This window comes from Zingiber officinale, chromosome 10A, assembly GCF_018446385.1.
Source record: "Zingiber officinale cultivar Zhangliang chromosome 10A, Zo_v1.1, whole genome shotgun sequence".
In the NCBI taxonomy this organism is placed as follows: Eukaryota; Viridiplantae; Streptophyta; class Magnoliopsida; order Zingiberales; family Zingiberaceae; genus Zingiber; species Zingiber officinale.
This window is the reverse complement of record NC_056004.1, coordinates 28,992,697-29,015,561: the sequence shown is the minus strand read 5'-3', so window position 1 is coordinate 29,015,561 and position 22,865 is coordinate 28,992,697. Positions and strand designations below refer to the sequence as shown.

Here is a 22,865-nt window from a genome sequence, read left to right as displayed (position 1 = left end):
ATATCATAGACCCATCATTATATTTGTGAAATAGAGACGAGTCAGTCTTTGATCCAGAAAATCCTTGAGATTGTAACCAATTGGATAGTCGATGAAACCATGCACGAGGAGCTTGTCGAAGACCATATAAAGATTTCTTAAGTTGGCAAACATGAGATGGAAATTGTGGATGAATGAACCCAGGTGGTTGCTCCATAAATACAGTTTCCTCAAGATGACCATGGAGAAACGCATTTGAGATGTCCAATTGGCGTACAGGCCAATTGGAACTAATAGCTATCGATAATAATAGTCTGACAGATGTAATCTTGATGACTGGACTAAAAGTGTCATTGAAGTCAATACCTGGTTGCTGACTAAAACCTTTGGCTACAAGTCAAGCTTTGTATCGTTCAAGAGAGCCATCAGCTCGATACTTAAGACGGAATATCCATTTAGAGCCCACAACATTCATTGAGGAAGTGCGTGGAACTAGACTCCATGTTCCATTGCGAAGAAGTGCATCAAATTCTGTAGTCATTGCACTACGCCAATTTGGATCCTTATTTGCTTGCGTAAAACAAGTTGGTTCAATAGATTTTGAAGAAACCACTAGAGCCCGTGGAAGAGGATATCGAGTCGCATTTGGTGGGCAACGTTCATAAATGTCACTAATGGGAAGCATGCGACGAGGAGCATTATCATCTGAATCACTTGTTGATGGTGATGAGGAAGTAGGCTGACATGGTGATGTAGATGACGGACTTGCATTATCCGAGGATTCAGAACTAGAGAGCATATTATCTTCGACCGGCGAGGCTTCCAAGATTGGAGCAGCATCCTGAGGTGATTCTGTTGGTATAGGGGAGTTATTAGAGAGCGGAGCAGGACCTAGGATGCCATCATTTCTGACAATATTAGGTGGTATTAAGAAGGTGCCACCTGTATCTGGAGGAGAGATCAAATAAGATACTGAAAAAGGGAATAGAGTCTCATCAAAAGTAACATGTCGTGAAATATATATTTGACCTGTTGGTATATGTAAGCAACGATAACCATGGTGCAAATTGCTGTAACCAAGGAAAACACATTGTAGTGAACGAGAGTCAAGTTTGTGTTTAGAGTAGGGGCGTAACCATGGATAACATGCGCAACCAAAAATTCGAAGGAAAGTGTAATTAGGAGTTTGATTATAAAGTGTTTCAAAAGGACATTTATGATTAAGCAATGGAGTAGGGAGTCGATTTATGAGATATACAGCAGTGGTAACAGCTTCATCCCAAAATTTACGTGGAACTGATGCATGATAAAGAAGAGCTAAGGCAGTTTCGACTATGTGTCTATGTTTTCTCTCAGAAGAGCCATTTTGTTCCGGAGTGTGAGGACAAGAGACTCGATGAACAATTTCACAAGAGACAAGATGACGATGGAGAGCTTGATATTCACCTCCCCAATCAGAATGAAAAGAAAGTATTTTACGATTAAAATATCGTTCAACTTGATTTTGAAATTTACAGAATATATCCAATAAATCAGATTTTCTTTTCATAGGATAGAGCCAAGTATATTTACTAAAATGATCAATAAAGGTAACATAATATTGGAAACCTTGGTTAGATAAAACAGGAGCAGGGCCCCAAACATCAGAATGAATTAATTCAAGTGGAAAATTAGAAACATAATCGGATGAATAGAAAGGTAGCTTATGACTTTTAGATTCCATGCAGGCCCTACATGAATGAGATGGAGATGAGGTAATGGAAGTAGGTAAACCATACCTATTGATGATCGTCTGGACAATATGAAGAGAAGGATGACCAAGTCGAGCATGCCAAGCTGGTTTATTTGTGCGTTCACCAACAAAAGCTTTGATTGAAAAACTTTGAAGATAGTAGAGGCCATTTTTTATTCTCCCATGAAACACAATAGCATTTGTTCCTTTATCTTTTATAAGATAATGATTATAATGAAACTCAAAAATGACATTGTTATCAAGACAAAACTAACGGGTAGAAAGTAAATTTTTAGTGATAGATGGAACATGAAAGATATTGCGCATGTGAAAAGTTCGATTAGATAAATGAATATATGTGTTTCCAAGATTAGCAATTTGCAAACCTGAGCCATCGCCTACTTGAACCGTATCTGAGCCATAATATGACATTACGTCTGTAAGGATATTATAATCCGATGTGACATGATGAGTTGCTTCAGTGTCAATATACCAATCAGTAGATGAAAACTCTGGGGTTTTACCGCAAGTAGGCACAGATGAGAGAGCTTTAGGATATGCTTGTGAAATAGACGGTTGTCTTGAGACTGTAGAACCACCAATGAAATATGAGGCAAATCTTTGAGGGCATAGATTTCCAGGATGACCAATGATGTGACAAATTTGACATTTTATCCGAGAGTAATCAAATCTTTTAGGGCATAAATTTCCAGTATGGCCAATGATGCGACAAATTTGACATCGGACTGAATTTTGTTTTTGGCCTCCTTGATAGTGTTGAGTATTTGACATCTAAAGTAAAATAAGTTATTTTGTAGAGAGACTGGATCGCCGGAAAGGGGGCCTTTCGCCTGGAGAAACTCCCCTTGGAGAAAATAGAAGCCTTGGCTGGAGCAACCACTTGTTGTCGACGTTGAGGTTTGGTCGGCGTTCGGTGGACAGCGGCGGTAGCACAAAAGGAGAAGCCCTTTTGTCGTCTTGTTTTGCGGTTTCAAAAGAAAAACTCCTCTTTTGTCTTGGGCGGCGGCAGAAAAAGGAAGGGAAGAGGATTTGTGAGGGAGAATTAAGAGAAAGAAAAGGAACGAAGGATCATGGCTCTGATACCATGTTAAAAGAAGAATAGAAAGAAGATAAAATAGGAGAGTAATAATTAATCTTATTGTTTTTTTTATATTTGCCCTCAAGACAATACAATATATAGGAATTAAACAAGTACTCGGTCAATTAATCAATTAATAAATAACAGAATAAATCTATAAATTATTCTGAGAATTATTCTAATAATTATAACAGAATTATTAGAATAATCCTAAAACTAATTTGATTTGATTTAATGATTTGATCCGGTCAATTCTGGTAATTCTCTTTTATCTCTTTTAGTATCTTCCGCTCGACCTCCGCCTTCTCAGTCGCCATCAACAACCCTAGTGGCCCGGACTCTCGATACTATGTCATCGTCCTCCACGCTAGCTCCGGCGTCGTCGTTTGGACTACCACCCATGTGTCCTCATCCTCCACTCTCTCCCTCAAAGCGTCCGGCCTCGCCCTCTCCTTCACCAATCGCTCACCCGCTTAGTTGACACCGCCCCTTTCAGCCACTGCCGCCGCCCACTAGCTGCTCCCCTTCGATGAGCTCCGTCACCTCAACGCCACCAACGCCTCCCTTTGGTCCTCATTCGATTACCCAACTGATACGCTCTTTCCTAACCATGTGCTACCCGTCTCTTCCCTGCTCACTTCAACCGCCGATGAAAACGATCGGACCCTTGCTGACTACTGCCTCCTCATCACCACCGATGAGGCCATGCTACAGTGGGCCGCAACCTCGCAACTCTACAGGTCAATCTCCTCCGACGCACACTCCGTCTTATATTTCAAATCGTAGATTGCTTACCTCTCCGTCGACGCAACAGGGATTTACCTCCTTGCCGGCGACCAGAAGACTACCGTTTTCGAGATAATCTTGCCCTCGCCGACTTCGTTCTCCTACAACTGTTTCCACGTGGCAAAGGTGGGCAGTTATGATGAGTCATAAATGTTAATATTAATATGAATATGGGTTAATAAATAAATATTTATATATGTAATATTTAATATACTTTTTAAAATGTCATTCTAAACAATAGTCAATGTTCAAATGAATAGCCAATTCAATTTTTCAATTTACACATGTATATTTTTCCAATTGCCAGCTTGATTGCAATTATGGGTGGTTCGGTACGGTATACCAAATCACAAACCCGTATACCATTACCATACCGAAAATATGGTATAAAAATTTTTCTAACCAATACCGAATAAGAATATCAGTATACCGAATCTTTCGTATACCGAAATTTCGATATTCATATTGTTTAGAGTAAATTTTTTGTATCGATATGGAATACCAAAAATTTTGCTAAAAAACATAAACCGATACTGATACTGAAAATTTCAATACGGTATAATATCATACCTCGGTATACCATAAACTCGATATAGTTCAGAAAATTTTGGTATGATATGTGCAGTATACGAAAATTTCGATATTTTATTCCGACCCCATATTGTAAAGAAAAGAAAAGTTTGTTGGATGACTTCGCAACATGTAAAAAAATAACAGTAATACTGACGTGATCAAGGACCAATTCTAATCCATCTCTTTTCTATGATGTTCTCTTCCTCTTCATCTCTGGCTTTTATGTCACCCGAGGGAACGTAGTTGTCTCCCAGTACAATGAATTTATAGGGATTCCATCAAATAAAGTACTTCCTAATTTACTTGGCAAGTGGTTACAGGGATTCTTCCTAATAAAATGCTTCCCGATTTACTTGGCAAGAGGAAAAACATTTTTTTTCATGCCTTCTATGTCCCCTCACACTCTTCGGCTTCTCTCCTTCCTCTTCTTCCTTCCCTTCCACACCCTCACCGGAGACATCGCCACCGAGTTTCTCTACCCCAACTTTTACGATGCATACATTAACTTCACCGACAATTCCAGTGTCTTCCTCTCGACCTCCGCTTGCTCTGTCGCCTTAACAACCCTAGCGGCTCGGACTCTCGATACTATGTCGTAATCCTCCACGCCCGCTCAGGCGCCGTCATTTGGACTGCCAACCCTGCCACCCTCATGTCCTCATCCTCCACTCTCTCCCTCACGGGAGTTCGGCCTCGCCCTTCCTTCACCAATCGCTTGCCCGCCTTGACGACATCGTGCCTTTCAACCGCTGTCGCCGCCCTCCAACTACTCCCTCCGGTGAGATCCATCTCCTCGACGCCGCCAAAGCCTCCCTTTGCACCTCCTTCGATTACCCAACCGATATGCTCCTTCCTAACCAGCTCTTACCCATGTCTTCCCTGCTCACTTCAGCCACCGATGAAAACGACCCGACCCTCACTGACTGCTGCCTCCTCATCACCAACAATCACGTCGTGATGCAGTGGGCCGCAACCTCACAACTCTACTGGACAATCTCCTCCGATGCACGCTCCATCAAATATTTCAAGTTGCAGGTTGCTTACCTCTCCGTCAATGCAACACGGATTTACCTCCTTGTCGGCAACCAGAAGACTGCACTCTTCGAGATGATCTTACCCATGCTGATTTCATTCTCCTCCAATGGGTTCCACATGGCAAAGATGGACCGTCATCATAAGTAATAAATATTAATATTAATATGAATATGTGTTAATAAAAAAATATTAATATAATTAATATGTAATATATTTTTAAAAATGCCGTTAAAAACAATAGTCAATGTTCAAATTAATTGTCAATTCTATTTTTCAATTTCCATGTGAATATTTACCAATTGCCAGCTTGATTTTAATTAGGGGTGGTTCGATATGGTATACCGAACCACCAATCCATATACCATTACCGTATCGAAAAATATGTTATAAAAAATTTTCATACCAATACCGTATCGGAATTTCAGTATACCAAATTTATGGCATACCAAAATTTCGATATTCATAGCATTTAGAGTAAATTTTCGGTATCGACACGGTATACCAAAAATTTCGCTAAAAATTTTATACAGATATCGATGCCAAAAATTTTGGTAAGCTATAATACCTTTCTAAAATTTTCGGTATACTATAAAATCGATATAGTTCGGTAAATTTTGGTATGATATGTGCAGTATACGAAGGGTTGTTGAAGACAGTATACGAAAAATTTTTGGAATCAGTATCGGTATAGGTTTTCTTTCAAAATTTTAGTACGATATGTGTGGTATACGAAGGGTTGTTGAAGGCGGTATATTGAAATTTTCGGTATCAGAATCAGTAAGCTTTTTAGCAAAATTTTTGATATACCATATCGATACCAAAAATTTACTCTAAACAGTATAAATATAAAAATTTCAGTATACAAAAGATTTGGTACACTGATATTCTGATTCGGTATTTGTATGAAAAATTTTTATACTATATTTTTCGACCCTACCAAAATTTCGATATTCATACTCTTTAAAATAAATTTTCGATATCGATATCGATACGATATAATGAAAATTTCGTTAAAAATCGTATACCGATATCAATATCAGAAATTTCGGTATGATATAATGCAATACTAAATTTTCGGTATACCATAAAATCGATATAGTTTGGTAAAATTTAGTATGATATGTGCGGTATATGGAAAGTTTGGTATTTTTCCCCACCCCAAATTGCAATGAGGTGAAACCAATGCTAATCCATCTCTTTCTATGTTGTTCCTTTCCTCTTCGTCTCTAGCTTTTATGTCACCCAGGGGCATGAAGTGTCTCCCACTACAATGAATTTATAGAGATTCCTTCCAATAAAGTATTTCTTAATTTACCTGACAGGTCTTTATAGGGATTCCTCAAAATAAAATGCTTCCCAATTTACTTGGCAGGAGGAAAATATTTTTTTTTCATGCCTTCTATGTCCCCTCCCACTCTCCGGCTCTTCTCCTTCCTCTTCTTCCTTCCCTTCCACTCCCTCGTCGGAGACATCGCCACAGAGTTCCTCTACCCCACTCTCTGGCTTCTCTCCTTCCTCTTCTTCCTTCCATTCCACTCCCTCGCCGAAGACATCGCCACCGAGTTCCTTTACCCCAACTTTTACGCTTCATACTTTAACTTCACCAACAATTTTGGTATCTTCCGCTCGACCTCCGCCTTCTCAGTCGCCTTCAACAACCCTAGCGGCCCCGACTCCGATACTATGTCATCGTCCTCCACGCTAGCTCCGGCGTCGTCGTTTGGACTGCCACCCATGTGTCCTCATCCTCCACTCTCTCCCTCACAGAGTCCGGCCTCGCCCTCTCCTTCACCAATCGCTCACCCGCTTAGTCGACACCGCCCCTTTCAGCCACTGTCGCCGCCCACTAGTTGCTCCCCTTCGATGAGCTCCGTCACCTCAACGCCACCAACGCCTCCCTTTGGTCCTCCTTCGATTACCCAACTAATACGCTCTTTCCTAACCATGTGCTACCCGTCTCTTCCCTGCTCACTTCAGCCGCCTATGAAAACGACCGGACCCTTGCTGACAACTGCCTCCTCATCACCAACGATGAGGCCATGCTACAGTGGGCCGCAACCTCGCAACTACAGGTCGATCTCCTCCGACGCACACTCCGTCTTATATTTCAATTCGCAGATTGCTTACCTCTCCTTTAACGCAACAGGGATTTACCTCCATGCCGGCGACCAGAAGACTACCGTTTTCGAGATAATCTTACCCTCGCCGACTTCGTTCTCCTACAACGGTTTCCACGTGGCAAAGGTGGGCAGTTATGATGAGTCATAAATGTTAATATTAATATGAATATGGGTTAATAAATAAATATTTATATATGTAATATTAAATATATACTTTTTAAAATGTCATTTTAAACAATAGTCAATGTTCAAATGAATAGCAAATTCAATTTTTCAATTTACACATGTATATTTTTCCAATTGCCAGCTTGATTGCAATTATGGGTGGTTCGGTACGGTATACCAAATCACAAACCCATATACCATTACCATACTGAAAAATATGATATAAAAATTTTTCATACTAATACCGAATAAGAATATCAGTATACCGAATCTTTCGTATACCGAAATTTCGATATTCATACTGTTTAGAGTAAATTTTTTGTATCGATATGGAATACCAAAAATTTTGCTAAAAAACATAAACCGATACTGATACTGAAAATTTCAATACGGTATAATATCATACCTCGGTATACCGTAAACTCGATATAGTTCAGTAAATTATGGTATGATATGTGCAGTATACGAAAATTTCGGTATTTTTTACCGACCCCTTATTGTAAAGAAAAGAAAAGTTTGTTGGATGACTTAGCAACATGTAAATAAATAACAGCAATACTGACGTGATCAAGGACCAATTCTAGTCCATCTCTTTTCTAAGATGTTACTCTTCCTCTTCATCTCTGGCTTTTATGCCACCCGAGGGAACGTAGTTGTCTCCCACTACAATAAATTTATAGGGATTCCATCAAATAAAGTATTTCCTAATTTACTTGGCAAGTGGTTACAGGGATTCTTCCTAATAAAATGCTTCTCGATTTACTTGGCAAGAGGAAAAACATTTTTTTTCATGCCTTCTATGTCCCCTCCCACTCTTCGGCTTCTCTCCTTCCTCTTCTTCCTTCCCTTCCACACCCTCACCGGAGACATCGCCACCGAGTTTCTCTACCCCAACTTTTACGCTGCATACATTAACTTCACCGACAATTCCGGTGTCTTCCTCTCGACCTCCGCTTGCTCACTCGCCTTAACAACCCTAGAAGCTCGGACTCTCGATACTATGTCGTAATCCTCCACGCCCGCTCAGGCGCCGTCATTTGGACTGCCAACCCTGCCACCCTCATGTCCTCATCCTCCACTCTCTCCCTCACAGGAGTTCGACCTCGCCCTATCCTTCACCAATCGCTTGCCCGCCTTGTCGACATCGTGTCTTTCAATCGCTATCGCCGCCCTCCAGCTACTCCCTCCGGTGAGATCCATCTCATCGACGCCGCCAAATCCTCCCTTTGCACCTCCTTCGATTACCCAACCGATATGCTCCTTCCTAACCAGCTCTTACCCATGTCTTCCCTGCTCACTTCAACCACCGATGAAAATGACCCGACCCTCACTGACTACTGCCTCCTCACCACCAACAATCACGTCGTGATGAAGTGGGTCGCAACCTCGCAACTCTACTGGTCAATCTCCTCCGATGCACGCTCCATCAAATATGTCAAGTTGCAGGTTGCTTACCTCTCCGTCAATGCAACACGGATTTACCTCCTTGCCGGCGACCAGAAGACTGCACTCTTCGAGATGATCTTACCCATGCCGATTTCATTCTCCTCCAACGGGTTCCACATGGCAAAGATGGACCGTCATCATAAGTAATAAATGTTAATATTAATATGAATATGGGTTAATAAAAAAATATTAATATAATTAATATGTAATATATTTTTAAAAATGTCGTTCAAAACAATAGTTAATGTTCAAATTAATAGTCAATTCTATTTTTCAATTTATATGTGAATATTTACCAATTTCCAGCTTGATTTTAATTAGGGGTGGTTCGATATGGTATACCGAACCACCAATCCATATACTATTACCGTACCGAAAAATATGATATAAAAATTTTTCATACCAATACCGTATCGGAATTTCAGTATACCAAATTTTTGGCATACCGAAATTTTGATATTCATAGCATTTAGAGTAAATTTTCGGTATCGACATGGTATACCAAAAATTTCGCTAAAAATTTTATACAGATACCGATGCCAAAAATTTTGTAAGGTATAATACCATTCTAAAATTTTCAGTATACTGTAAAATCGATATAGTTCGGTAAATTTTAGTACGATATGTGTCGTATACGAAGGGTTGTTGAAGACATTATATGAAAAATTTTGGTATCAGTATTGGTATAGGTTTTTTTTTCAATATTTTAGTACGATATGTGTGGTATACGAAGGGTTGTTGAAGGCGGTATACTGAAATTTTCGGTATCAAAATCGGTAAACTTTTTAGCAAAATTTTTTGAATACCATATCGATAACAAAAATTTACTCTAAATAGTATAAATATCAGAATTTCGGTATATGAAAGATTTGGTATACTGATATTCTGATTCGGTATTGGTATGAAAAATTGTTATACCATATTTTTCGACCCTACCAAAATTTCGATATTCATACTGTTTAATATAAATTTTCTGTATCGATATCAATACGGTATAATGAAAATTTCGTTAAAAATCGTATACCGATACCAATATCAGAAATTTCGATATGATATAATGCAATACTGAATTTTTCGGTATACCGTAAAATCGATATAGTTTGATAAAATTTAGTATGATATGTGCGGTATATGGAAAGTTTGGTATTTTTCCCCACCCCAAATTGCAATGAGGAGAAATGTTTGTTGGATGACTTCTCAAATATGTAATAAATAGCAGTAATAATGATGTGATCAAAAACCAATGCTAAACCATTTTTTTTCTATGTTGTTCCTTTCCTCTTCGTCTCTAGCTTTTATGTCACCCCAGGGCATGGAGTGTCTCCCACTACAATGAATTTATAGGGATTTCTTCCAATAAAGTACTTCTTAATTTACCTGGTAGGTCTTTATAGGGATTCCTCAAAATAAAATGCTTTCCAATTTACATGGAAGGAGGAAAATCTTTTTTTTTTCATGGCTTCTATGACCCCTCCCACTCTCCGGCTCTTCTCCTTCCTCTTCTTCCTTCCCTTCCACTCCCTCGTCGGAGACATCGCCACAGAGTTCCTCTTAAAAGAGATAAAACAAAATTATCAAAATTGACCGGATCAAATTACCAAATCAAATCATATTAGTATTTGGATTATTCTAATAATTCTGTTATAATTATTCTCAGAATTATTATTAGAATAATTCTATTATTTAATTAGTTATTGACCAAGTACTTTTTGAACATTATATATTGTATTGTCCTTAGGACAAATATCAATGAACAATAGATTTTATTGCTCTCGTATTATTTCTTGCTCTCTCCCTATTCTTCCTCTTACACCTCTACCCCACTCTCCGGCTTCTCTCCTTCCTCTTCTTCCTTCCATTCCACTCCCTCGCCGGAGACATCGCCACCGAGTTCCTTTACCCCAACTTTTACGCTTCATACTTTAACTTCACCAACAATTCTGGTATCTTCTGCTCGACCTCCTCCTTCTAAGTCGCCTTCAACAACCCTAGCGGCCCAGACTCTCGATACTATGTCATCGTCCTCCACGCTCGCTCTGGCGTCGTCGTTTGGACTGCCACCCCTGTGTTCTCATCCTCCACTCTCTCCCTCACAACGTCCGACCTCGCCCTCTCCTTCACCAATTGCTCACCCGCTTAGTCGACACCGCCCCTTTCAGCCACTGCCGTCGCCCGCTAGCTGCTCCCCTTTGATAAGCTCCGTCACCTCAACGCCACCAACGCCTCCCTTTGGTCCTCCTTCGATTACCCAACCGATACGCTCTTTCCTAACCATGTGCTACCCGTCTCTTCCCTGCTCACTTCAACCGCAGATGAAAACGACCGGACCATTGCTGACTACTGCCTCCTCATCACCACAGATGATGCCATGCTACAGTGGGCCGCAACCTCGCAACTCTACAGGTCAATCTCCTCCGACGCACACTCCGTCTTATATTTCAACTTGCAGATTGCTTATCTCTCCGTCAACGCAACAGGGATTTACCTCCTCGTCGACGACCAAAAGACTACCATTTTCGAGATAATCTTGCCCCCGCCGATTGGCACGGAAGTCTTCGACATTGAGCCCACGACTCTAACATAATATAATCTCGGCCGATCGGCACGGGAGTCTTCGACGTCGAGCCTGTGGCTCTAATATAATATAAACTCGGCCGATCGACATGGGAGTCTTCGACATTGAGCCCATGGCTCTAATATAAGACAAGCCCGACCGATCAGCACGGGAGTCTTCGACATTGAGCTCGTAGCTCTAATATAAGACAAGCTCGGCCGATCGACACGAGAGTGTTCGACCGGAGAACTATGGCAGATCCTATGATCGAAAGAGAAAATACAGCGAAAAAATTGACCTGCCATCCAGCAGAGGATCTGACTCAATTCCTCGACTCCCGAATACCTGTGGAGTGAGGAGAATATGATACACTCGTCGAAACCCACCAAAGTCATGAGTATGATAGAATTTTTCGGCGTCGTCCATCTTCACGTTCCAGATCAGGCGAAGGTGCCACAGACGACGTCAATTATGTTCCTATCGGGAATATGAGAAGACGGTATGTTCTTATCGGGAATATGAGAAGACGGGGCTGCCGGAATGACGTGGCTGGAACGTTGACCGCATCTGCATGACCTGGATGGTGAGTTGTCTTCTGTGTTGACCAAGTCATTAGAAATCCTTTGGTCAACATGCAATACCTGCAGCCAGTGACTGGGTTGCCCCGGTCCCTGGTACCCCGATACTCGAGGCAGGTCTCACGAATATATAAGTAACCGAATAATAGCAGAACAATTAAATAAATACAAGATAAGTACAGTGATGTACCTTGGCCTCGGGGGCGCCCTCGGATGGATCGGTGAGCTGGTCGCGATGCTGATCGAGTCGTTGCGGCTCTTAAGGGAAGATGAATATGGGTCAGCTGAGGAGCCGGATCTGGGAGCGACGACATGGAATCCGGTGCAGCATGGATCCAAAAGGCGGCATGTCGGTCAAAATCTGACGACGACTCCTAAGCCGGAATACCACAACGGCTTGCAGGCCGGGATACGACACGCATGCCGGATAATACTAGTAACTCACAATCATAATAGCAATACAAAATACAATGGCTCGGTGGCCGGAACACAGCACACAGTACAAAACGCGGGTCACCAAGGTAGAGTGCAATAGCAGTGGCCCGAAAGGCGGATCAGTGGTGGCTCGAGAGCCGGTTCATCGCCCGATAGGAGTTCCAACAACAACGATGGCACTGTGCCCTCGACGAAGGGCGTGGGTCGGTTAGTGGCAGTCATTGGAGGTGGCATCGGATAGCGGCAGCAGCCGCTAGAGGTGGCGGCAGTGGCCGCTAGACTCGGCGGTGGCGGCAAAGGCCACTGGATGCGACAGAGCCGCCGGGGAGGAAGAGGGGAGAGGGGCGGTCCTGTCACGGTGACGGCAGGCCTCTACAGAGAACGACACCGGAGACGACATGCGCGAGAGCAAGGCGGCATAGGCGATGACGGGCAGTGGTCTGTATGAGGAGGGCAGTGACGTACATGAGGGAGAGAGGCGTCAAGGGAGATGGCATAGTGGCACCGACGCGGAGAAAGGAGATGGCCCAGAGACGGTCGTCGTCGGCGGATTCCCTCCCGCTTTTCTCATCAAAGAAGCCCTTCTCCTCACTTAAAGCCCTAACTAGTGGAGTGATCAAAATGCCCTCGCCCCTCTCCCTAATTACCATGGCCCCCTTGATGCATTCGCATAATCTATAATTGTACAGGTGGAATTTGTTTTCCGTCGATGATTACCGATGGAAAAAAATATCCGTCGTTAATTCCGTCAGAATTACTGTTTTTCCTTGTAGTGGACGAAGACAGGAGTATCTTTGGAGCCATTAGCTAAAGGTGCAGTGTGTTTTCCCCGGAGATTCACCCTTCAAGAATTATACAGAACCGTTGGCATTCTCTCGTTTTTGCTCTTGAAACCTCATCAGGGGCCTCAACTCGAATGCTCGAATACAAGGAGCTTAGCTTGCTATATACAATCCTAACAAAGTTAACTGAGCTTGCAGCATAAAAGGGAAATATTTGGAATCCAGGAAAAGAGAAGTGAAGAGTGTGAGAAACCTATACCATGCCAAGAGAAAGCGTATCAGAAGAAAATCATTTGAGTCAAGTAATCCTGACTTTGCACACCACTCAGACATAGCTAAAGGAAGTATTTATGGATGTGGTGATCAATTAAACTTTCAGAATCAACATCATGCTGATGATATTTTTTCAGCTGAACACATATTAAACTGCTATGAGTCCTCACGGACCGGTTATGACAATGATCAAGGTGTCTTTCCTGAAATGCTTCGATTTACCTCTAATACTATAACGGGTTCATATGCTCATCCTATCTGCCACACTGAGCATATTGGTTCTGTTGAAGATGAACGTTGTCCCAATGGAATAGCGGATAGAGGTTATCTATATTATTTCAAAGATAATGTTTCATTCGAGTTAGTTGACAAAGAACAGTTGAACATGAGTTTTAAGAGGTGAAAGTCCGTTACTTGATTTTATCATTCAATGTTAGAGGATCTGTCTCTTGGTTACCACTTTTTAAAATAATTCTAAATTTGATGATGAGTTATTTCAATATAGGGTCACTAATACAGATTATTATTATTATTTTAAATAATTTTTATCTTATTTTAATAATTTTTATTGTTTTGGTATTTAGAATATTTTTGTTTGTAGGATATTTATGATAATTTCTATCTTTTATATTTTTTTGATTTTTAATCCGTTTAAAAATTTTAAGATTATAAATATATTAATAATATTTTTTTATTTTAAAATTTTTTTCTTGATAAGATTAGAATTAAGGTTTATCTATAAGAGTCTTGTTGTTTAGTTGTTTAAAGATAATTCTCTATTATTAAATAATGTTATTTTTTTTAAGAATCATAATTTTCTCTTGTGGTCTTCTTTTCAAACCTCTCCTTTTTGCTTCTCTGCATATTAATTACTCAATCCGTATATCGACGGAAGCAGAGAATTAAGTCAATTGTAATGTAGACGCCTTATTTTCTCAAGTGTATACGTGACTAACTTGTTAGCTCCTATGTGCATGTCACTATGTCAGTGATCAAAAATGGCAGCAAACAAGGGCATTATTTATGTCAAAATTATAGTTGTCTGATCAGACAGTGCTGGGACGACGAATGTGTTAATCTTCTTGACTGGTGTGTGACTTGGAGAAAAATAGTAGACTCTATTTGTTTGGTAAAATCGTTTTCTAGAATTTTTTTTTCAGTGTTTGATAGATAGGAAATTATTTTGAAGTCAATTTTCTCTTAGTAAATCTTTTTCCATTCTATCGCGCTTTGATTAATTCAAGCAAGCAAATTAAATTAGACGTATGTCACTTTGAGCCTATGGGCATCCACGATGGGAGCCCTATCGTAGCTCCCACAGCTGATATGGTGAATATGGAGGGAGCTCTCTCCCATAGTGGGAGGGAGCTCTTCCCATTCGGCAAGGAGCCTCTTTTTATTTTTATTTTTATTTTTTTTTATATATAAAAATAATATGTTTTAATTTAAATGTGATAATGGAGGTGTTAATTAGGAGAGATATATGGTGTAAGGATGTAAAAAATATGGGACCCATGAAAAAGTTGTTGAGAAATTTTTTTGATAGTGGAGAGATGTGTAAGATTTTTTACTCGTGACGTGCTACGGATGTAGTAATAAAAGAGCTCTCATCGAGCTCCCACCATTGTGGATGCTCTAATGGGTGTATTGAGTCAGACCAATATAGTTGAATCTGGTGGATCAATTGGTTTGATCAATTTGTGTGTTAATTGTTCTAGGTATGCTGAGTTTGTCCGTTTCATTATAGTAAAAAATGATTACGCTCATCCCAAGCATACTTTATAGTATGTTCCTAAGTTATGTGAAGAAAAGTAAATCATAGGATCAACTTATAGCTGACCGCCAAGTAGATAGGAGTGAAATTAAAGGAGTTTTTTTTTTCTGAAAACATGCACCTATTAGAAATTAGTCTCTACCATATTATAATAAATTTGTCATCCTCTATAAATTATGCATCCATGTAGGAATGAGTTAGTTCATCTCAGTTGGTATGATGAGTTGTTCAAGTATGCTGAATTGGATCAATTGGGTTGATCAAGCCGAATGAATTAAACAAGTCAACTGACTTAGTTAGAGTGGTCACATGGGCCAATCCAAAGAATTGAACCATTAGGCATCGCTTAGTTTGTATGATAGGATTATTGATGAATTATAACTTTGAGTGTTAATAATATTTTAGATGAGGATATGTAGTAAAGTATGATAAAATAATTTTTGTTTGGTATGATTTTATGGTAAGGATAAAAGTATGAGTTATTTATTATAATGATTTAGTAAAGTTCAATCCAAAGAATTAAACCATTAGGCACCGCTTTTGAGTGATAGTAATGTTTTAGACGAAGATATTTAGTAAAGTAAGATAAAATCGTTTTTCTTTGGTATGATTTGTATGGTAAAGATAAAAATACGAGTTATTTATTATATGATTAAAATATGCCGAGCCTTCCAAAATTTGGACGCAAATAAAAACCCTAACCCTAGTTTCCTCTTTCACACCAACTCTCTACGTCACGCTAAACCATTTCAGGCGGTCACTCTACACAACCTTGCCGCAATCAAAGTGATGCGAGTCACAGTCCATTTGTAGATAGTGCACAATTTTTACATATGATCCTTTTTGAAAGTTGAAGAGACATAAAATCGGGGATGTGGCGCTCCCACTGACCACCTGTAGACTCCGCTCGAACCTATAACACAAATTACGTCAATGTCGAGCCAGGGAAGGGGTCCTCAACATTGACACTCTAACGCTCAAGTCAGTCACCGACGATAAAGTGGAATGCGGAGCAACAAGAAGACTGTAATACAAATAGTGAATATCGCCTACCTCTACCGATGCTTGGCCCCCCCCCCCCCCCCTTCTTTTATATAAAACTCCAGTAGCGTGCGTGCATGCATGCTTCCCAAGACGAGCACGCGTATTAAAGATTTCCCTGAAAAGATTTGTTAGTAAAGTATCCCTGATACAGTACACTAACGGGCCGAGCATATCTCTGAAGTGATAGTGGAAGCTTCCGCCATGCGATCTTCTAGCTGTCCATGTTCGGTGTCGGCGATACTAACTCCCAAAAGGATGTCGATGGATATCAGAGAGAGTGTACTGCTAGGCCGAATGGGTTGGCCACTCGACCGACCTTCCGCTGCTCTGGTGCCCCGTCTGGTCGGCTAGAACCTCGCTATTCCTCAGTATGTTTGTCAACCGAAGGTCCACTTTGTCACTGCTGAGGCCTGTTGCCAGGCCGAGCGGGGTAGCCGCTCGGCCGAAGTCGAACTCTGCCCACATCAAGCTCTGCAGTTTGGCCGAGCGGGGTAGCCGCTCGGCTCGACTTCTGCACATCGTCTCCCTTGAGCGTCGGTTGTTTTGACTTCTCTTCGTAACAAAGGCAACGGCGGGTCGAAGCCTTTTCCCCGGTCGGGGCATGCTTCGCTCGATCGGACGATGCCATCTATACGTTGACCACCTTGATTTTGATTTCCTTTGACCTCCACCATAATTGTGAGGATGAACCTCTCATTATCACCGCATCAATTACATTATTCGTTCCATCTAATCAGTCCACTCTTTATCATGAAAATATTATTATTTTATGTATATTATGTTTACCAATCACAAAATTACTTTCAAATATATTTTAATATTACATTTAAATGATAAAAAAAAATGCTGTTAGAACTAGGCCTGGGTCGGTACGGTATACCGTATCGAAACCCGAGTACCGTATACCGTACCGAAACATTCGGTATTCTAAAAAATGATATCGATATCATACCGACATTTCGGTATACCAAAATTTCAGTATATTGAAATGTCGGCATGGTATCGGTAAAATACCGTCATACCATCATATATACCATATATGTTAGTAGTCATCTGTCTCATGGAAACGGTTAATTTTTTTAATAACAACAAAATGTTGATGTCGGGATAAATATAACATTGATAATAATACAATAAATGCCACAAAAGATTGCCTGTTTTTAGCATCTGCATTGCATGCTACTGCAAATGGTGAAATTGAGAAGTAATAAACTTCAACTACCAACAAAACCTTTCTTTTTTAAATAACAATACTACTGAAATAGAGAGAGATGGAGAGACTAAATTAAAGGGATTCTTCTCACCATTGCTTCTAAATTATAAAAGCGATCCAACAACTGCAATATTTCCTCCGATGTGAGCTGTCTATCAAAGCTGCAAAGAATGAACAAATTTTATGTTTCAAGATCTTTTTATTCAATCTGAAAATCTTGCACAAAATTATCAATACCGGTATAAACAAATTCATCAAACCTCTTCATCAGATATTCCATCAGCCCATAAAGAACAAAATGATGGTGAAATCCTATAGTTAATGGTCCATTCAATATTAATAATTATATATGTCAAAATTCTATATTCATCATATAACAGACACTTAGATTGGTAGCGATCAATTAACTATTTGAACACTGAGTAACAATATTCGTTTGGATGAAGGAACTTTAGATATCATAAATTCATCAGTAAGAGTGATCAGTTTTAAGTTTGTCACGCTGAACTTGAATCATCACCAGCTACACTACGACCACGTAGTGCAGTAAAGATAGTTTGCCTTTCAAATTAGGTTCAGCATTGAAAAGGAAAAAACAATTAAATTAGTTTACATACAGAAAATCAGGGATTATGGAAGTTTAACTAGTAATTTTCTCCTGACAAGACACCAATTAATCACCTTTCTTCAATCCAGGATCACAACAACAATTTCCAAACTAGAGCAAGTAGTTCAAATCGTTTTAATTTTATTGATTGAGCGTCAACAAAGATTGCCACACAAAGAAAAGCAGTAGACAACCTTCAAAATGTGAAAATTTTAAGCTTTACAACCACAAAGTGTAGGATCAACCTACTCACCCTGTAATTGAGAAGGAGGATACATTTCTAGAGCTTCCAAAAGCCTCAATTCTAGCTCAATTTGCGATTTCTCCTCATGAAACCAGGTCATTATTAATTGTTATTTTGAGCCAATTTGATTGGTGAAAGAAGCAACCAGGTGCATCATCTCAATTCAGTGGGAAAATAAATGATTAATTTGAGCCAATTTGATTGGTGAAAGAAGGAATCCTTAATTGAGAAGTAGCTTTCATTAAAAACTCCTTGAAAGCATTTTATAATTGAAAATGAGCTTTACATGGTTATTCTCAAGCTAATGATGAACCTAAAAATTATCAAAGAGGCACTTGAGTGTCTTCCTAAGGAAAAGCAAAAAAATAACATCAGAAGAAGAGACGAAGTATGTGAGAATAAATCAAGTTAGAACTTACTGATTTAAAGATAGGACATAGAGCAAATAGGAATAAATGAATTCTCAGAATAAAAATAACAAATACAATACTCGTTTAGTAGTGAGAACTGAGAAGCCATACCAAATGAGGATTTAACTATGGAAAATACCTTTTCACCTATAATCATATTTACATGTATTCACTTGATTATGGTTATAATGTCTTATTTATATTTACAATTGCATCAAGGGATGTAAAAAATAACTTTCTTAGATGGAGAGTTGGATTAGGAAACTTACATGGAAAAATAGTAAGTTACACGGTCAAAGGCCACTAGCTCAAAGTTTGCAAGCTCCAAAAGTCAATAGATCGATCACTTAAAGTATTTCTTTTGTATACTTTAGGCTTCTTAGCAGCATGCCAGCATGTTGCCCCAAAAGGCCAAAACTATTGTAATAATGAAATAATAAATATCTTTTATGAAAATTTATATTTCCAAATTTTAAATATTTAGTTTAAGGAAACAAAAAGGAATTACCTATGCTGTGTTTACATTTGAATCAAAATTTTCCATGGCTTCTCTGTATGCTTGCATCACACCGTGAGGAACTTCATAGAAAAAAATTTCCTATAAAAGCAAACCAGTGGCAGTATCAATATGAGATGAAATCAAATGCAAGGTTCCTAGTTGAACTACATATTGCAAATCCATGAATTTTGGAATAGTTAATCATAAATACTGTTAAAAAAAATTAGAAATAGCATACTCACAGTATACTTCATCTTCATCATCAATTCCAGAGTCAATAGGATTAATGCAACTTAAGAGATGAATAGGAAAAAAAAGTAGCACAACATGAAGAGAGGAAGGGGAAGATGAAGGTGGCTTCAAAGTTCAACCTGCAATACTTCTTGTAAGCCACCGTCAACTACATTCTCACTCAAGTATAAGTCTCATGAATGCAGAACATAAATATAATTCATAAACCATCAAATATCTTACAAGATTAGTGCTTCATGTAAAAGTCAAAACTCAAAACAAAAGTGTCACATCAAATTTATCACAAGTTGTAACACTAAATGACTATAGCTTAGATTGCTTAGTTACAAAAAATAGTGTCTGCAGATTTTTTGAAATTCCAACGTCTCAAAAGACCTGTAAAAGTTAAAAACTAAAATTTAGTTACAAATATTAGAATTTAAATAAGAAAACATAAATGCAGTCTTACTAACTATAATTTTGTTGAAACTCTAAGTCTCTAACATCTCAAAGGACCTGCAAAAGTTACAAACTAAATTTAGTTACAAATAATAGAATTGAAATAAGTAAACATAAATATAGTCTTACTCTTAAAGTTAGACTAAAGTGGAGGGGGGAGAAGATGAAGTGTTTGCACGATCTTGACTGGCATTTGCATATGTTAAAAGAAACATTATTATTCATGTTAGATTAACAATGATAAATATTATATAAATATAAACTTAATTTAATAAAAAATGGTTAGTTTTTTTTCAATTTCTTCAATTTCCTTATATAGTTCAAGGTCATCATCGGTTGGATCTTTCCAAAAAGAGAACTCCTCCGCTCTTAGCCAATCACTAGTGCATATCAATGCCTCTACCATTTTAGGACTCAAACTGCTCCTAAAAGGATCCACAATTCTTTTGCCCAAACTAAAAGCTGACTCACTAGCAACGATTGAGCATGGAATTGAAAAAATATCCTTGGCAATCATTGAAAGGATTGGGTACCTAGTTTCACTTCCTTTCCACCACTCCAAAAGATTGAAAGATTGATTAGATCGTTTTTCAATCTCATCGGACAAGTACTTATCCATTTCATTGGATATCTCTTGAAGTTGCTCTTCTTCATTTTGTGCTTCCACATCATCAAACAATTCATCACAAAGACCACCACCAGGTCCACCACCACCACTAGTACCGCCATATCCATCATCACACTCTATTTGCATATCTTGACTCTCAACATTAAATATATCATTTATTCCCTTGTACTCCATCCACAAAGTTACCAAGCTTTGTTTGACACTATCAACAAACTCTTTGACACTTGTAGGAGTACCTCCCAATTTTCTGACGATGACTTTCATCATTTGAAGTTTGTTTCTCAGGTCCAAAATATTACCAATAAATATCAAAGGGTTAATGTCATTCCAATTTCCCCAATACTTGTCAAACTTTAACTTCATTGCACATGCTACCTCTTTAAGAATTGGATTTGAATCATCATGTCTCTTTCTATCAATCTCAACTTGTAGTGCAATCATTGTTTGATAAAGCAATTGGGAGGTAGGACTTTTTGATGCACTTAGCTCCAAAGTGGCATCATAAAACTTTTTCAGAAAGTGTACAAAAGCCTTTGAAATCTCCCAATCATCAGCATTTCGAGGCCCTATCCTTTCTTTACCCTTATCATCTTTTTGACGAAAATAATTCATAAAGAGCAACCATTCTTCAGTCTGTTGGTGCAACCTTAGGTCAAGGTTGACCTGGTTGACCCGACTCGAGTTGACCTGACTCGAGTTGTATTTTGATGTTTGACGAGAACATGATGGGAGATTGTTGGTGCAACCTTAGGTCAAGGTTGACCTGGTTGACCAGACTCGAGTTGACTTGACTCGAGTTATATTTTGATGTTTGACGAGAACAAGCTTGGGAGATTGTGGGTGCAACCCGTGGTCAAGGTTGACCTGGTTGACCCGAGGTAAGTTGACCTGACTCGGAAAAGTCCAAGCAGGGAGCTTGGCACGGGAAAAGTCCAAGCAGGGAGTTTGGCATGGTGAAAAGTCCAAGCAGGGAGCTTGGCACGGGAAAAGTCCAAGTATGGAGACTTGGCACGGAGAAGTCCAAGTATGGAAGCTTGGCACATGGGAAGTCGGAGAGGGCTCGGTAGCTCGTTCTCCGGACTGTGGTCAGAGAGGGCTCGGGAGCTCGTTCTCTGGACCGGATGGAAGTCGGAGAGGGCTCGGTAGCTTGTTCTCTGGACTGTGGTCAGAGAGGGCTCGGGAGCTCGTTCTCTGGACCGGATGGAAGTCGGAGAGGGCTCTGTAGCTCGTTCTCCGAACTGTGGTCAGAGAGGGCTCGGTAGCTCGTTCTCTGGACCAGCAGTGGGAAAGTCCTGGTGAGTGAAGCTTGGAAAGTCCTGTGAGTGAAGCCGGGTTGGAAAGTCCTGTGAGTGAAGCCAGGCATTGAAAGTCCCGTGAGTGAAGCCGGGCATTGGAAATGTGAGTGAAGCCAGGTGAAAATCCTAGTGAGTGAAGCTAGGTGAAAGTCCTGGTGAGTGAAGCCGGGCAAGGGAAAATCCAGATGGATCAAGGGTGATCGGGCATCTGGTGTTGAGAAGGTCAAGTAGGTCGAGGGAGTGACCGGATACTTGACACGAAGAGAAAAGTCCAAGTGGGTCAAAGGGATTGACCAGACACTTGGTGGGGAGTCTTAGTAGGTCAAGGGAGTGACCGGATGCTAAGCATGATGTACCAACAGGTCAAGGTTGACCGGATGTTGGTTTGGAAGGTTTGGGACTTGGTTTGAGCAAAAACCAAGCTCTGGATCGATCTGGGGACCGATCTAGTGATACGGCTGATCGGTCTGGTGACTGATCAGTAATCAAACAGAATGCTTCTGTGGATTATCTGATCGGTCTGAAAACCGATCAGGAAGTAAACAGAAGAGAAGAAGGAGAAAGGCTGATCGGTCCAAGGGACCGATCAGACTCCTCCTGGACCGATCAGGACATAGCCTGATCGGTCCAGGCTTATCCTGATCGGTCCCCAAGACTGATCAGGGATAGTGTGGACCGATCAGGTTGGAGCCTGATCGGTCCAGGACTAGCCGTTGTGAGTGACAACGGCTAGGTTATTTCGGGCTTCTGTGTTCTGGTCTTTTTGCTTGCAGGTTCGCAGGTTGGCTAAGGATATCAGAGGTTATAAGAAGAGATCGAGGGCTGCTGACTGGAACTCTTCTTCTTCCTCTCCGCTTCTTCTTGCTTCTTGCAAGTTCTTCCTGGTTCCTTCTGCAAGCTTTGC

General features: G+C 40.0%; 1 protein-coding gene across 1 annotated transcript; it reads right to left on the bottom strand.

Annotated features, from left to right (window-relative positions):
* Window positions 1-17,655: 17,655 nt before the first annotated feature.
* LOC122026562 lies at window positions 17,656-18,539 on the bottom strand. The gene is made up of 3 exons (XM_042585300.1): window positions 18,449-18,539; window positions 17,849-17,900; window positions 17,656-17,749 (listed from the first exon to the last, which is right to left on the bottom strand). The coding sequence occupies exons 1-3, from the start codon at window positions 18,537-18,539 to the stop codon at window positions 17,656-17,658; spliced, it is 237 nt and encodes a 78-aa protein (XP_042441234.1).
* Between the last annotated feature and the right edge of the window lie 4,326 nt (window positions 18,540-22,865).

Coding starts and splice junctions, on each gene's coding strand:
- LOC122026562 (XM_042585300.1), bottom strand. CDS start 18,539: ATGACCTGGTTTCATGAGGAGAAATCGCAAATTGAGCTAGAATTGAGG. Junction 17,901..18,448: donor TCCTCCTTCTCAATTACAGG/GTGAGTAGGTTG, acceptor CATTAACTATAG/GATTTCACCATCATTTTGTT. Junction 17,750..17,848: donor ATGGAATATCTGATGAAGAG/GTTTGATGAATT, acceptor CATTCTTTGCAG/CTTTGATAGACAGCTCACAT.